Source organism: Nannobrachium achirus (genome assembly GCF_963921795.1).
Source record: "Nannobrachium achirus genome assembly, chromosome: 6".
Classification (NCBI taxonomy): domain Eukaryota; kingdom Metazoa; phylum Chordata; class Actinopteri; order Myctophiformes; family Myctophidae; genus Nannobrachium; species Nannobrachium achirus.
In genome coordinates this window covers 34,497,710-34,512,956 of record NC_137815.1, presented here as the reverse complement: position 1 = coordinate 34,512,956, position 15,247 = coordinate 34,497,710, and the positions used below count along the sequence as shown (strand labels likewise).

Below are 15,247 nucleotides of genomic sequence, written 5' to 3'. Positions count from 1 at the left end.
GTCCTTTGATTGGCTCCTCTTTGGGCCAGACCTAAACTGAATAGGGTCGCATGGAATGCCAGCAGGGGGCGACATACTGTTACAGAAGGGCTGGTACCTGGTTTTGGAATCGGTCAAGAATAGATCAGCTATCTAGACTTGAAATGATTAATCAAAACTGCAGCTAAATGGCTTATCTACGCTGTATTGTGACCATGCAGGGAGGCCAATAAGGAGGGAGCTGTAATAGTCAAGCATTGAGATGACAGATTCCTGAGTGATTGAGGGTTTGCTGCAATGTGTGGCTAATGACCAGAAGCCACCTACAGGGGGCAGGGCAGCATTCCTGAGATGAAGAGAAGCTCAGTCTTGTCTAGTTGAGTTTTAGGTGGTGGGAAGACATCTGTGGGCTCCGTACATCTGTGATTATTATCCAGTCCCTCAAAATGGGAGGACCTGTGATGTTCTGCCGCACTTTTTATTTCTGTTTTATCTATTAGTTTGGTCATTAAGGTCCACAGAATGAGAGGCCTGCTCTGCCAGAAACATCGCGAAAAAAAGTTATGGCCATTTGTATATTCACTGTCCCATTGACTCTACTACACAGGAAAGTAAATATATTATAAAAAAGAAAAAGATCTGGTTTAAGTAGCATGTGAGGGGTCAAACTGGAGAGTTTTCATGATTCTGAATCCATTGCAAGCATTTGTTTTGCACAAAAAACATTCCTTGGGCTAAGGCTAAAAAACAGACCAACACAAGTGTGAAAAGTGATGAGTCATCACTTTTCACAGTCATCACAGTGATGAGTCATCACTTTTCACAGTTTTGTTGGTTCGTTTTCTAGCCCAAGGAATGTTTTTTGTGCAAAACAAAGCTTGCAATGGATTCAGAATCATGAACACCCTCCGGTTTGACCCATCACATGCGACTTAAAGCAGATTTTTTTCTTTTTTATATATATTTTTCTGTTCATGTGTAGTAGAGTCAATGGGACAGTGAATATACAAATGGCCATAACTTTTTTTCGCGATGTTTCCGGCAAAGCAGGCCTCTCATTCTGTGGACCTTAAAGGGGAAGACCACCCATTTTCAATATTGAAATATGTCATTAATATACCTTAGAGGAGTTGTGTGGAAATAGAAAAACAGTTCCCCCCCTTCTGTGTTGCCTAGAACTGGAGGATTGATTTTGGGGTTTGTATTGTAAATTACAACTTGATGACATCACACATTGTACTTTACAATACAAACCCCAAAATCTATCCTCCAGTTCTAGGCAACACAGAAGGGGGGGAACTTTTTTTCTATTTCCACACAACTCCTCTAAGGTATATTAATGACATATTTAAATATTGAAAATGGGTGGTCTTCCCCTTTAATGACCAAACTAATAGATAAAACAGAAATAAAAAGTGCGGCAGAACATCACAGGTTCAACCCTATTCCTTGAGCTTTTGGGCATGTGGATCCCCTACTATATGCACAGCCTGAGATTCTATTTTCTTTCACGTCAGGACAGTGTATTGATCATTACAAAGACTCCCTCCCCAGTCAATGTTCAGAGGTTTAATGAATGTAGAATTATGTGTAGAAGATAATTTGCATAAACATGTGAGGAGACTTGTGTATATATATATATGTATATATATATATATATATATATATATATATATATATATATATATATATATATATATATATATATATATATTCTTTTTTTTGGGTCACAAATTATGAATTAACGGCTTCAATTAATTCAGTGAAATACTGCTTTCATTAAAGATCTGACTTTATTGTTGTATTAGAGTTTACAATATATTAGACATACCGGTACATACTTCATATACAGTCACATGCGCAATCCTGACACTTCTCATTAATTTCAGACATACTTTTTTTCATCAACAAAACTAATATGTACATTGTACATCAAAACATGGTGTTGCTAATAAAATCTTTACTGCAAAAGATTATAATACAAGCAAAAATAGAATTAAGACCAATAAATATGAAAATCAATCCTTCTCAGATAAAAATCTGGCACCCTTCTGAATATCTAATCTAGGGAAGTCATCATGAATAAAACATTTCATTTGTTCCCATGGTCAAAGAAACCTACACGATGCAAAGGTAACAGTAGAATAATATTTTACAATTATGGCACCCATAATTAGAGCACAAACCCTAACTATTACTGTACTATTCCTGTGCTGTCTGTACAGCAAATACAGAATAGTAACGCTTTGTAACAATATTTCTAACCCTTTTTCTATTGTACTAAGTACAATAAAAATGTAGAGTTTTTCCAGTTTTAAACTTAAACCAATTTCTTATCTGTCAATGATTAAAGAGCAGCCGCCAAAGAAAGCAGTTGAAAATGGTCTGCCAAACTGCACAAAAGAGACATGGATAAAAAAAAAGAAAAAAAAATTGTTTACAGAGTGCCATGTCCTTTGGAGGTTAAGCAACATTGCGTTGCATTATCCATAACTCAGAAGATCATTACTCTAACGCTATAATACCAACTTATTTGCTTCATATTTTAAATGGTAAAATCTCATGAAACTGTATTATATGAATATAAATCATAATTCCTCATGATGATTCCCCCTTACTAACAAGGGTGATGGGTTGTTTGGTTCCTGGTCGAACTGTAAATGTCATTCCATACTGCTGCTTTGACTCTGGTCCATTGCTGAAAGGAAGAACAGATTTATGATTGTCAAAGCCCAAGCAACAACAACAACAACTACAACTCATCAGCACCATCATAATAGAAACTAACTAATTCAGTCCACTTACCTGGTGGCACCTTTCTCTTGATACTTTTTGGCAACTTTACTCTCCAACTCACGCATATCCAATCCTGTTGGTTTGCCGGGCATGGTGGAGGTCTTGTTCAAGTCCAGGCCTGTAGTTTTGCTGGGTATTATGGTGAAAGTCTTGTTCTTCGGTGGTGGGGCCTTAAGGACTGCTGGGACACTCGTTTCTTCATCAGACAAGGGGTTGCCCCAGTCGTCGCCGTTGGACTCGGGTTCACTCACAGGAGTGATTTTATGGTCCATTTCTAACATCTTCTTTTGCAAGATACTTAGGAGCGTGGCTTGACTGGCTAAGAGAGTGGAGGTGGGCGATTGTGTAAGAGGCGACTTAGATTTAGTTTGGACCGGCAGCTTTGGTTTGACATTTGACGTTTCAGGAGGTGGGAGTTTTGGAGGTGCTGGGGGCGTAGGTTTTGGCAGAGGAGATGGACTTTTAGCACGGGAAACAGGACTGGCAGCCGGTGATGGTGCACTCTTCACTGGAGGGTCAGGCGCTGGGGTGCTGGGCCTGGGTGGAGTCTCCACAGATGGACCTTTAGCAGAGGGAATAGGACTTGCAGCTGGTGATGGTGCACTGGTCACTGGAGGGTCAGGTGCAGGGGCGCTGGGTGGAGGCCCCACAGCCTCATCGAAATCATCTGCGTTGGCAAACTCTGGTGGGGGAGGCAGTAATGGCATAAACACCTCTTCTTCGTTCTCCTGATCCTGTGCACTCTCAGATGGTGAAGATGTTTGAGCTACACTCTGACGTTCAATAACTGGGCTGCTGGCAGGTGACGATTGAACGTCGGATATTCTGTTCACAGCTGGCTTTGGAGATGATGTCCCTTTTTGGACCAATGCAGGGCTCCTGGGGAGTCCTACAGTCGGGTTTGTTATTGTGGGCTCTGAAGAGACAACAGACTCTGTGTTCTCCCGAACTTTGCCTTGTGAGGTGAGAGATGAGGACGAGGCAGCTCTGGGGATGACAACAAATGAATTGGGATTTGAGGCAACAGGCTGAATGCTTGCAGTGGACGGCTCATTCTTTGTGGTGCTGTTTTCACGGGACAGAGAGGATGAGGACGAGGATCTGTGCTTGTCGCGCTCTTTAGCTGCCATTAGAAGAGCCAGTGGTGTGGCTGCAGGCCCTTCCCGTACCCCACTGGACTCACTACCCTTCAGGTTACGTAGTTTACAATCTATTAATTGGCGGCTCTGACTTGGAGATTTATCAAGCTCTGCCTGATTACTCTCTGCTGAGTTGATGGGAGCAGCGGGCTGTTTCTGAAGCTTCGGTGAAACTTTAGGTGGTGGCGTTGTTGAAACAGTATCGATGTTGGGCGGCATCTTAGACAGGGAAGCAGGTTTTTGTGAGGAAAGGTTTGCCTGTAAGGGCTGTTTCTGAAGCTTCGGTGAAACTTTAGGTGGTGGAGTTGTTGAAACAGAGTCGATGTTGGGCGGCTTCTTAGACAGGGAGGCGGGTTTTTGTGAGGGAAGGTTTGCTTGTAAGGGCTGTTTCTGAAGCTTCGGTGAAACTTTAGGCGGAGTTGAAACAGACTCAATGTTGGGCGGCCTCTTTGACAGGGAAGCAGGTTTTTGTGAGGGAAGGGTTGCCTGCAAGGTCGCCTTTAAGTCCTGTAGGTCCTTTTCCACAGAGGAGGTTTTCCCGTTGACCTGGACAGGCACCGGGACAGATTTAAGAGACACGGAATCCTCCAGGACTAAGATGGACTTGGGCCTCGGCTGGCGGTCCACATGCTCCGTCAGGAGGGAGGTCTTGGGAACACTGTAGAGCTTAGCTGTGTTCTGGGGGTTGAAGCTGGACGGCGTGGGTGCATGTACGGGGGGAGGTGGGGCGGGGTTTTGAGGAGGGCCGTCCATAGAAGGAATAGAAGACAACCTCACAGGCTTCGGAGGGGGGATCTTCTGAGCCTTATGTTGCCGTTCGGCAGGGGACTGAGGCGGTGCACACTTCGGGTGTTCTGATATATCAGGAACTTTGGTAAGTGGAGGAGTAGAAATACCGGTAGGCAAGGATGAGGAAGAGGCACTAGAGCAAGTTGAGGGAGGCTTCGGAGGGGCCATAGGTGGGGGTCTCAGGGAACTCAGGTCCTCATCCTCCAGAGAAGGCGCCAGTGAAGGTGGTTTTGGAGGCGGCATGGATGGAGGCTGAATACTCGCCAAGTCAAGATCCTCTAGATCTTCTAGATCACCCATGAAATCTGGTGGAGGAGGAATGATGAGGGCGGGTGGTGGTGGAGGCGCTACAGAAGGCGGAGGAGGAACCATTATTTCTTCTTCCACCAGGTCAGGCACAGATTGAGCTGATCCATTTGACCACCGATCTCCACTGACTATAAAACAAAAAGACAAGTGTTGAGGTAGGAAGCAGACCAATGTTTAGATGTACGGCTCACAAGTGAATCAATATTGACGTATTTAACAAAGGTTTATCTTAGCTCATTTAAAAGCATGAGCAGTGTTAAAACAATACTCAAAAACTGCTATTTATAACTCAAATACAATGCCATGACATGAAGATATCTGTTCACCTAGCTCACCTGTGCAACATAACATCTTCTAGGTAGGTACGTATGAAAAACGAATTATCTATAAAAGTAAAATATCCTAAAATGTATTGAGAGTATGACAGAAATATAGACATTTGGCCCAAACTTCTGTGACATCGGACGGGAGTTAAATGAGTTATAGTGTAAAGAGGCAGATAACATTTGGGAGGAAGCTTAAACAGCCGCATTAGGAAGATGTTGAACAGAACGGTGTTGTTTTGTAATCTTACTGATTATAAAGAATAATTTAATAGCATCTAAAGAATAATTATTAAATATATATCTGTCTAGTGTGGTCTATTATGTGTACAATATGTCTGTACTTTTTTTATATATACAATTTTAAATGTAATCTATATAATGACCTTGATAACTTCATAGCAGGGGTCATCAATGTGTCCGTTACACAGACAAATGTGTCCGTGGCAAAGACTTGGTCTTGTCCATGGCACATTTTTAGGTTTTCTGTGTTACACACCATTATAATGTTCTTATTTCGATCATGATACCCAATTACTGAATGTCAAGTCTCCAGGTTTTCCTCAGAATATGTATGATTTACACTGTTTATGGTCATCCAGGGCTATCTTTTTATGTGTTTCTGGTAATATTGTACGCTCATTTTGTATGTCTGTGACTCGGTGACAAAAATGTCCACCACAAGCCAACATGGCGATGACCCCTGCTTCATGGTCATTGCATAATATTTTACTGTACTGTACTTATTGTGGGAATGGCATGGCTATTGACATTGTCTTAATACAGTCACACAAAATGCATTGACTATTATAAAGCATGATAACAATGTGAAAGATTCATATCCTTTTCTGTTTTAATTTTATATTTCCTCAAAAATGCACTGCAAGTAAAATATTAGGTTTGCTCCAGATTTGTGAAATCATGAAACTACATAATATCACATTCTATTCTATCGATGCGTTCACTCCCACAGTGTAAACATGCTTGGTATTTGTTATGTCTGCTTTGACACATTCAGAAATATATTGTGCAATAGCCTGGACAAACATTTACTTGCCCTATATTTTTAACCCTTTATGGACACTCGCTGCGATTGTGCCTAACCACTACTAAAAGAAATTGCTTATCTTACAAGCTCACAATGCATCCAATGTGAGGTGTGTGTTTTGGACATTTTGAGAATTGTATGGAAATCTTTGAAAAGGTTTGCATATAATGACATCATGCCCAAAATAGAAACCTTAAAGGAGTAGTTCACCTCCAAAATGACTTTTTTTTCCTATTGATTAGTCACGCCATGGAGACTAGAGTTCAATAATATTTTTAGTTTTTTGTCGCATTCCTAAGACAAAAATGTGATAACAATAAATGTACCCCCATTCGTTCTGGATGGGGACCCGTTTCGAAACGGGTCCCCATCCGGAATCAATGGGGATAAATTTACTCTAATCAAATTTTTGTCTTAGGAATGTGACAAAAAACAAAAAATATTATTGAACTCTAGTCTCCATGGCGTGACTAATCAATAGAAAAAAAAGACATTTTGGGGGTGAACTACTCCTTTCAGGTCGAAGGTGGTTAAACTGTGATCAATCAATCCGAGTCTGCCTCAAACCAGACCAAAAAATGCTTAACATGCTTAAGGTGGTAAATAATTGAACTCTGGGCAAATAGAAAACAAAATATTCCAAATAGTTTCATGACAGATTCTTCTTACCCAAACCGTTGGTCTTTACTTCATTGTGAGTGGGAATGACAGGGACTCTGGGTGTCGGGACATTGAACCCTTGCAAAACCTCAGAGGAGGACTGTGGGAAAAAAAAGAGCAACAACGTTCAGACATGATGACCTCTGAGATAATCACAGGAAATGTCACATGATATCTCTGCATACCGTTCTTTAATAGTCAGGATTATTTTAAGTGAACAGACCTGTTTTCAAAACGGCTGTGTCCATTGAAACAAGGTTATCACGTGTAATACTGATACCAAAACTTGAAATGTATTGTACAGACTCTTGAACAACCTGCCCCTCCATATCCACTCTGCTCCTTCACTAGAGGCCTTTAAAAGGAATAGTTCACCCCCAAAAGGACTTTTTTTCTATCGATTACTCAATCCATGGAGACTTGAATTCATACATATTTTTAGTTTTTGTCGCATTCATAAGCCAGTACGTTTTGTGGCTTAGGAATGTGTCTCCATAGGGAACAAAGCACCCAGGCTCTTTGTGTCTCCAGTCCATAGGGAACAAAGCAGGCTCTTTGTGTCTCCATAGGGAACCACTGTTTACTGTGGCCTTTGACACTGTTTGATTGTGCAAATTGTATAACTTTGTAATGCATTTTTTGCCCTTCTTATTTCCCTGTTGTAATGCATTATTTGTTATGCCTCTTTTTGTTTTTTGGTATTAATCTGTTTTTTATTTGTCTTTTTGACACTGACGTAGAAACATACCTTTTTCAGAAAACTGTTTTAGATTTAGAAGACATTTGTAGAATGGGCCTCAGGTCTTAATCGGTGTTAAGTCAAGTGCGTGACAGGGGTCTACGCAACACCATCATTTATATTATAATGTTGACAGTGGGGAACGATGTAGTTTGGATCACTTTCAGAGGGATTTTATGAACGATAAACACCAACAGCGAATCAAAATCCTTCCCAATTTATAGGGTGTCACGTTCAACACTTCACTCTACATTCAACATGTTTACAGAAGAACGTCAATGTTCTTCTTCATTGTGGTTATTATCTCTATTGTCATTGTTGGTGTGAGGTCTGTGGACAGCCCTAAACACCTACAGTATGCCATTAAGCCCTGAGGCTGATTCTACAAATGCCTTCTAAATTATTATCCTGGGTACCAGGCTGCTACGCTACGTTCAGTGGATTGGTTTTGTCACTTTGGCTCCTACTGTATCTCCAAGAGAGGCGGAAAACAAGTAGAAAATTAAAGGAAAACACTTTTGGCTTTTTCTGAAAAAAGTATGTAGCTATATATAAAGCTAAAATAAAAGTACATAGATTATTTCCAGGTTTAATAGGGTTAAACATTTTAATTTTTACAATTACATTTAAATTAGGCATTTAGCAACACTCTTAATCCAGAGCCACATAGAATAAGCAAGGATAGCACAAGGTAATACATCAAATGCATAGAAATAGAAATCTATTTCTACTTGAAATTTGGATTAAGAGCGTCTGCTAAATGCCTAGTAAATTGTAATTGTAATTGTACATCTACTGATGACAGACTGGCTCTGGCTCGACTACCAACTTGAACGATGACATTTATTTTCAGACTATTTACAACAATACTATTATTTAGTACATGTACTAGTCATAAAATGTGCAAAAACACTCATGTGCACTGATGGAAGCAAACCCACTTGAACAACATCCCTATTCTGGGGGGAACATTCGCATCCATCAGCTTATAAATCTGCTATTTTCTGCACAGAATTTTGGTGTGCCACATTGAATAAGCAAGGATAGCACAAGGTAATACATCAAATGCATAGAAATAGTAATCTAGGATTATAGGTAAGCCAAGAACCTAACATCAGAGTTAATGCCTTAATGCTTAAACTAATCTTGAGCTCCTGCATGTCATAGGTTTGATATTACAGGTTAAGTAATGACTTATGCTTTATGTCATAGTCATACTCCTGCGTACTTCATTCACAAAGACAACACCTCCTATTCATTGCATCAACAGATGTTAAATGAAATGGGCATGGCATATTATGACTAAAAACCCGGTACTGTCATTTAGACAGACACATGCACGCACGCACGCACGCACGCACGCACGCACGCACGCACGCACGCACGCACGCACGCACGCACGCACACACACACACACACACACACACACACACACACACACACACACAGAAAGACTTGCTCCTGCAGTATCACTGTCAACCAAAAATAAACACAGACAGTGTTGACATAATAGCAGTCTAATAGGTTGGACGTGGCACATTCATGCCCTTTCTAAAAGGACAGGATAAAACCACTATAACAGCACTATAACAAGCCTTGACCAGTGTGTCCTGACATAAATCTGCTGAATCACTTTGTGCAGTTTAATGAAGCATGAATCATGAAATACACACAAATACACACTTAATTAAACTAATTTCAATAAGAAGGCTGTACAGTGGATTAGCTCATGACCTTTAGGGTTGTATTTACTGTAAAGTTGTGATTATAATAATAATAATAATAATCTTTATTTGTATAGCGCTTTTTAAAGAACAGAGTCACAAAGTGCTTGACAGAAGAAACAATAATACAAAGATTCGGCAACACAAATGCAATAACAACGCAAAGTTATAACACATCACAGGATAGAGAAATTATGATAATAGTAATAATACTAATAGTAATAATAAAAAGAAGTAATATAGAAAAATTGTAATAAGGCAGAGATTAAAATATCTGAATACGAAGAAACCTCTATTAATCTGTCTCTGAATGAATTTTAACCCTATATAATAGGGCTGCAACCGTTAAAGCTAATGGATTTAATGGATAGAATGTTAACTTATAACACAATAATCATTATTTCCTTAAACTTTTCTATGTAACTTTCTTCTTCCCTGATTTGAACCCAGTTTCCTGCTCATTTGCTGTCATTTTTTACCATTGAGCTAATAGAACCGGCCTGCTTTCTCAGGGGATAAACTGAATATGACCATCAGGTAAAGATTTGTGTCAGATCCTGTGTCTAGGTGAGACATGACCTTTGACACGATCTAAATGTCTCAGTAGAAGAGCAGGGAGACTAAATGCAGTTATATTGAATTAACATACCATACAGATTGGACAAAATGTCATTTTATTAAAAATGTATAATACTTCCATCCTATGTTTAAGGGCTCCTGCCAGAAGTCAAACATTTCAGTTTCACACAATAACAGATATAAAATACCTACTATGTTGGTTGTACTGTTGTTAGTAGTATATAATTTAGATAACGTTTTATTATATAGACCGACTTGGCATCCTATCGTACATCGAAGCTATAGTGTGTAGCTTTGATGTACAGATTATTGATGTTGATGTTTTGATTGTTTTGTTTTATTGATTTTATTGAATAGGTTCTTGGACCATCTACATTTTAGATTACTATTTCTATGCATTTGATGTATTACCTTGTGCTGTCCTTGCTTATTGTAAATCGCTCTGGATTAAGAGCGTCTGCTAAATGCTTAGTAAATTGTAATTGTAATTGTACATCTGCTCTGGCTCGATGACATTTATTTTCAGTTGTGACACATTTGACTATTTACAACAATACTAGTACCGGTAGTCCGAGTCATAAAATGTGCAAAAACACTCATGTGCACTGATGTTAGATGAAAGCAAACCCATTTGAACAATAGTGTCCCTATTCTGGGGGGAACATTCGCATCCATCAGCTTATAAATCTGCTATTTTCTGCACAGAAATTTGGTGTGCAGGGAAATGACAGAGGATCAAGAACAGAGGCAAATCGTGTCCGGTTTACGAAGTACAGAGGATTCAAGTGGTTAACTCTGGTCTCAGAATCAGTAGAATCAAAAGTGGGTGAAATCTTTCGTGCTTAGCTCCAATCATATCGTTATTTCCATGTCCCATGTCACACCTTGTTTGAAGAAGAGGTGCGCGCACGACTCCAACCCGTTTTAACAATACTAAGCTTCTTACCGGGTGCACGGTCGGGAAACGTAACTTTACAAGAACAGTCTCAAAAGAGAACACCAGCACTCCGGAATAGTCCTTAAAGGTTCTTTTTTTATTTCACATTAAGGTCGGCAGGTAATGCTGCAAAGCAGCCAGCAGACAACGAACGCGTTTCGGCGTTACGCCTTCATCAGCGTTGTATATGTCATGTCACACCTTGAATATGATATTACTGAACTGTGTGGCGGCTATCAGAGGCATTAACATTGCAGAGGCATTAACATTACACAACAGATTTCAAGGTGCGGTTTGTGTTTCACTTTAATGTCATGTTCTTGTTGCCTTTATGACTCACTTTCATCTGTCATGGATGCCTGAGCTGTCCAAGCCCATCATGCACTGCTGGGTGTGTCCAATCTAACACTGTACAATAGAATACTGTTGATTTAACCACTGAAACCCACTGGTCTTTAGTGAAATGGACCTGAGCTACAGCTGTACTTTTTCTCTCTACACCAAAAGCCGATCCACAAGCTCAGAAGGTGTCGCAGCGTGACACATTGTGAGATATTAGATCTGCAATGTTTTGGCTTATGTTCCCCTCAGAATGCTAACCCCAGACCAGACGCTGGGTTCACATTGTTAACCCCTGAGAATCATTATATATGGATGAGTTCACACTTTCTGTGTGAACTCACTTATCCATTTGTAACTCCTAGAGTGTACAAATGGAAATGGAAACTCTCTTAGAGTTAAATGAACACGCAGGATATGACAGTGTATGTCCATGCCACAGAGGCGGTCAGACATGTAGAACACTCCCCACATCTGAGGTGTGGAAACCAGTTGAGAGATGCCTTTCAATTCACACACTGTATTCATTCCACTAATGCCAAAAGGAAACTCTACCTCACACACCGTCACCTACCACAATATTTAAAACAAATACGAGACAGGCACATGACACTTTGCATATCAAGACTGCAAACACAAACATATGCCACATGGGAAATAGATATTGTACACACATACCGCACACTTACACATACCGATAATGTTTAGAAGTAGGAATGTACTGTACAGTACTGTACTATGTACATCACTTTCAAGCAGGAGGTTTTCTTATTATTAATATTGCTATTATTTATTATTTCTTTGTCATTGTTGTTATGGCTGCTACATGTTGAAGAACCAAAATCTAATAATTGTACTTCTTAACCCTTCAAAGGCCCAGCGATGCTTTTTGGCAACATTTATTTAAAAATAGTTTAAATAATTAGTTTTCCTGTTCTTTTTTCACCTTAACATAGCAATTGGATCCTATTGTTTAGTATTACAATGCCATTGGCCACAATATTTGCATATGAATACCCCCCACAGAGGCTGACATTCACACAACTTCAAGATCTCTGTCCAGAGCTGGACGAACAACATCTCACTTTTTCACTGAAGCTATTCCTCACAAAAACCTAAGTAAAATGCCTGTAATATTTTTTTGGGCGATCATTAGAATGTCTAGAACATGTACATATGTTATTATTGTGAAATATATCCCCCAAAAGTACATTTGAGCATAATTTATGATTTATGGCTATAAAACCTTACAAAAACTTTTTTTAGGACTCCTACAACACCATCTGATAAAAAAATAAAATAAAATAAATGGCAAGAAGAAATTAATTCGGGCCTTACAGGGTTAAAAACCTTTGAGTCTCAAATCTACATCAATCATATATATACTGTCATTTCTATTGAGCCTGAAAAGTCCATCTTCATCTTGAGGCAGTATGTTCTTTGCATGCGCATTTATAAAAGACATTGTTGAAATTACGTTGATGTTCTCAAGAGATTGTTATCTGAACGAAGCCAGCCATTTGAACCCTGTTTCAGCAAATCGACTGTTCTGTCGGTTTACTTCACAGAGGCACCTCTTCCAACAGCCTGCTGTCTGTAAAGGTCTGCTGCTTGATGCATGGCATTTTTAGCGTAGCAAATCTTCAGAAAGGGATCTATATGATAGCAAATCAAAGAAAAGGGACCTTCATCTTGTTTGTCCTGATGAAGCACCATTGAAGGTCTACCAGCCGAAACATCGATCTAATAAAGATCCTTTTTGCAAGTTCCACACAGTGTGCTTTCTTTGATTTGATATCACAGATCCCTTTCTGAACATCTGGACCTTCCTGGTTGTCCTATGCAACTGTCACTAACCTTTGAGGTGTGCATTGGCCTTTTTCTAAAAGGGTAGCAGATCTGACATTGCATTCAGCTGGTCCAATATCGAACTATTCTAATTCAGTTGTTTGTTTTAAATTATTCTTCGATGCCATTTTATCTCATTACTGATATATATTGTTACAGTCTTTTTACCGCTCTACTTTTTTTTGGGAGCATTAAGACGGTGTGTGGACCTTCTCTTTCTTTACAGTTTATCTTTTTTTTTTATCCAGCACCCGTTGAAATGTTTAGATGTGTGTGCACCTCTTGACCTCTATACGCATATAAGTAAAGTAAGCCTTATATGAGTCCCATAGGGCAGAAGCCTATCTCCAACCCTTGATTCTGAGTTCCAAGCAGGGATGGCATTAAATCCGGGGATCCAACCCCAACGTCCCAATCTCAGAGCGGACACTCTAACCGGCTAGGCCAGCTGGTTGGTATCTATACTTGTATGCACCGTGATGATTTACTTAATACGTTTACTTACAATGTAATGTTTGACTGTGGGTCTGGACCGTACTTTGGCAGTGCCTGATTCAGGGATGACTGATGAGTCCAGCACCAGTTCCACATTGTCTGGCGTAACTGCAAATAAATGAATACATGTATATTAGTCTGTGCCAGGCTGTGAGAGAGCACCTCCTTTGCAGAAATGTTGCATAATATATACTTTGTGTGCACTTTTATTTCTATTGTGAATTTATATTCTTGACAAGTTTAAGCTTGTCTTATTGGTTGGTAAATTACATGAATGCAAAATGTGTGTGGACCTGGTGTACATTGTATTAGCACCTCTTGGCAAAACACACACGATCAAACAATATGCCATGAAATTAATTGATTTAGACAAACAATAAGGACAATAATAAACTTCACTTTAAGCGGCCTGCTTTATCATACCAGGCCAGGTCTATGTAATTACACTTTTCAACAGTGTTGAAAGACCTGGGCACCTGTCACCAACATGGAACATAATTAACCCTCTATAATGACAGCGTTCAATTGTCGATTGAACGCTGTCAACTCACTTTTCATGAGTTCCTTACTCATGAAAAGTTGTCTACAGAGTTCATGCTCACACCCGGGGATGGAATGTAGGACCCAAAATACAGAAAACAATTAAGGAATGAATGAACTACAGTAAATGTACTTAGAAACTCATGGGTACATCTCACAGGGTAAACATCAAAACATATAGAAACAGAAGCCTGAGCAGGAACAAAGTACAGGGCAGCACACAAACAGAAGATAATAATAATACAGCAACCAAACTCATAACAGAACACTCCTTAAATATACTTCCAAGCTGTGACTCAGCAGGAGCTGAGTCACAACGGGGCAGTGACAGGGCAGATCATGACAACAGACTTGTGGGAAAAGTGGCTAATGTGCCAAAGTGGTGAATGAGATGCAATGCAGTGCCAACCAACCTAACGCATGAAGTAATTCTATGCTAAGTAGTTTTGTTGCTGAAAGAAAACCTAAACAAAACCTTTTAGAATGAAATTGAAATGGCCACTATTCTTACAGCTACTCCATCCAAATGGAAAAAAAAAATAACAAGTTGGAAAACATTTAAAAGTATAGTGACCCAACTTACTCAGTTGACAAAATTATGGCTGTTGCTGGCTGCATTTATTTTGTATATCGAATAGGCCTAAGGATCAAGAAGTCCTGCCATTTCTGAATGATTATAACTAGCTATTATTAGAATGTTTGCACCAAATACTATAGGCATATTGAGGATTTTAGGACCATATTCAGAACAGTTTAATTATTGGGTAAATGTGAATTTCAGATCAAACTTGACTCCTGACACAATGGTACTCAAAGGCAATGTATCCAAGACAGTTCTACATAAAAAACCTAAACCTCCGTGCGCACCCGCGCGCGCGCACACACACACACACACACACACACACACACACACACACACACACACACACACACACACACACACACACACACACACACACACACACACACACACTAATTAAGGCCTAATAAACAATAGCAATAT

At 39.6% G+C, this 15,247-nt stretch overlaps 1 protein-coding gene across 1 annotated transcript in view; it reads right to left on the bottom strand.

Moving 5' to 3' along the window:
- Window positions 1-1,922: 1,922 nt before the first annotated feature.
- LOC308286625 (uncharacterized protein) overlaps window positions 1,923-15,247 on the bottom strand; it is a 15,566-nt gene continuing 2,241 nt past the window's right edge. Inside the window, exons 2-5 of the mRNA XM_080727717.1 lie at window positions 13,715-13,812; window positions 7,053-7,143; window positions 2,785-5,140; window positions 1,923-2,677 (exon numbers count right to left, since the gene is read on the bottom strand). Of these exons, the coding sequence (XP_080583843.1) occupies window positions 2,578-2,677; window positions 2,785-5,140; window positions 7,053-7,143; window positions 13,715-13,812 (2,645 nt within the window). The 3' untranslated portion in view covers window positions 1,923-2,577. The remainder of the gene's footprint in view (window positions 2,678-2,784; window positions 5,141-7,052; window positions 7,144-13,714; window positions 13,813-15,247) is intronic.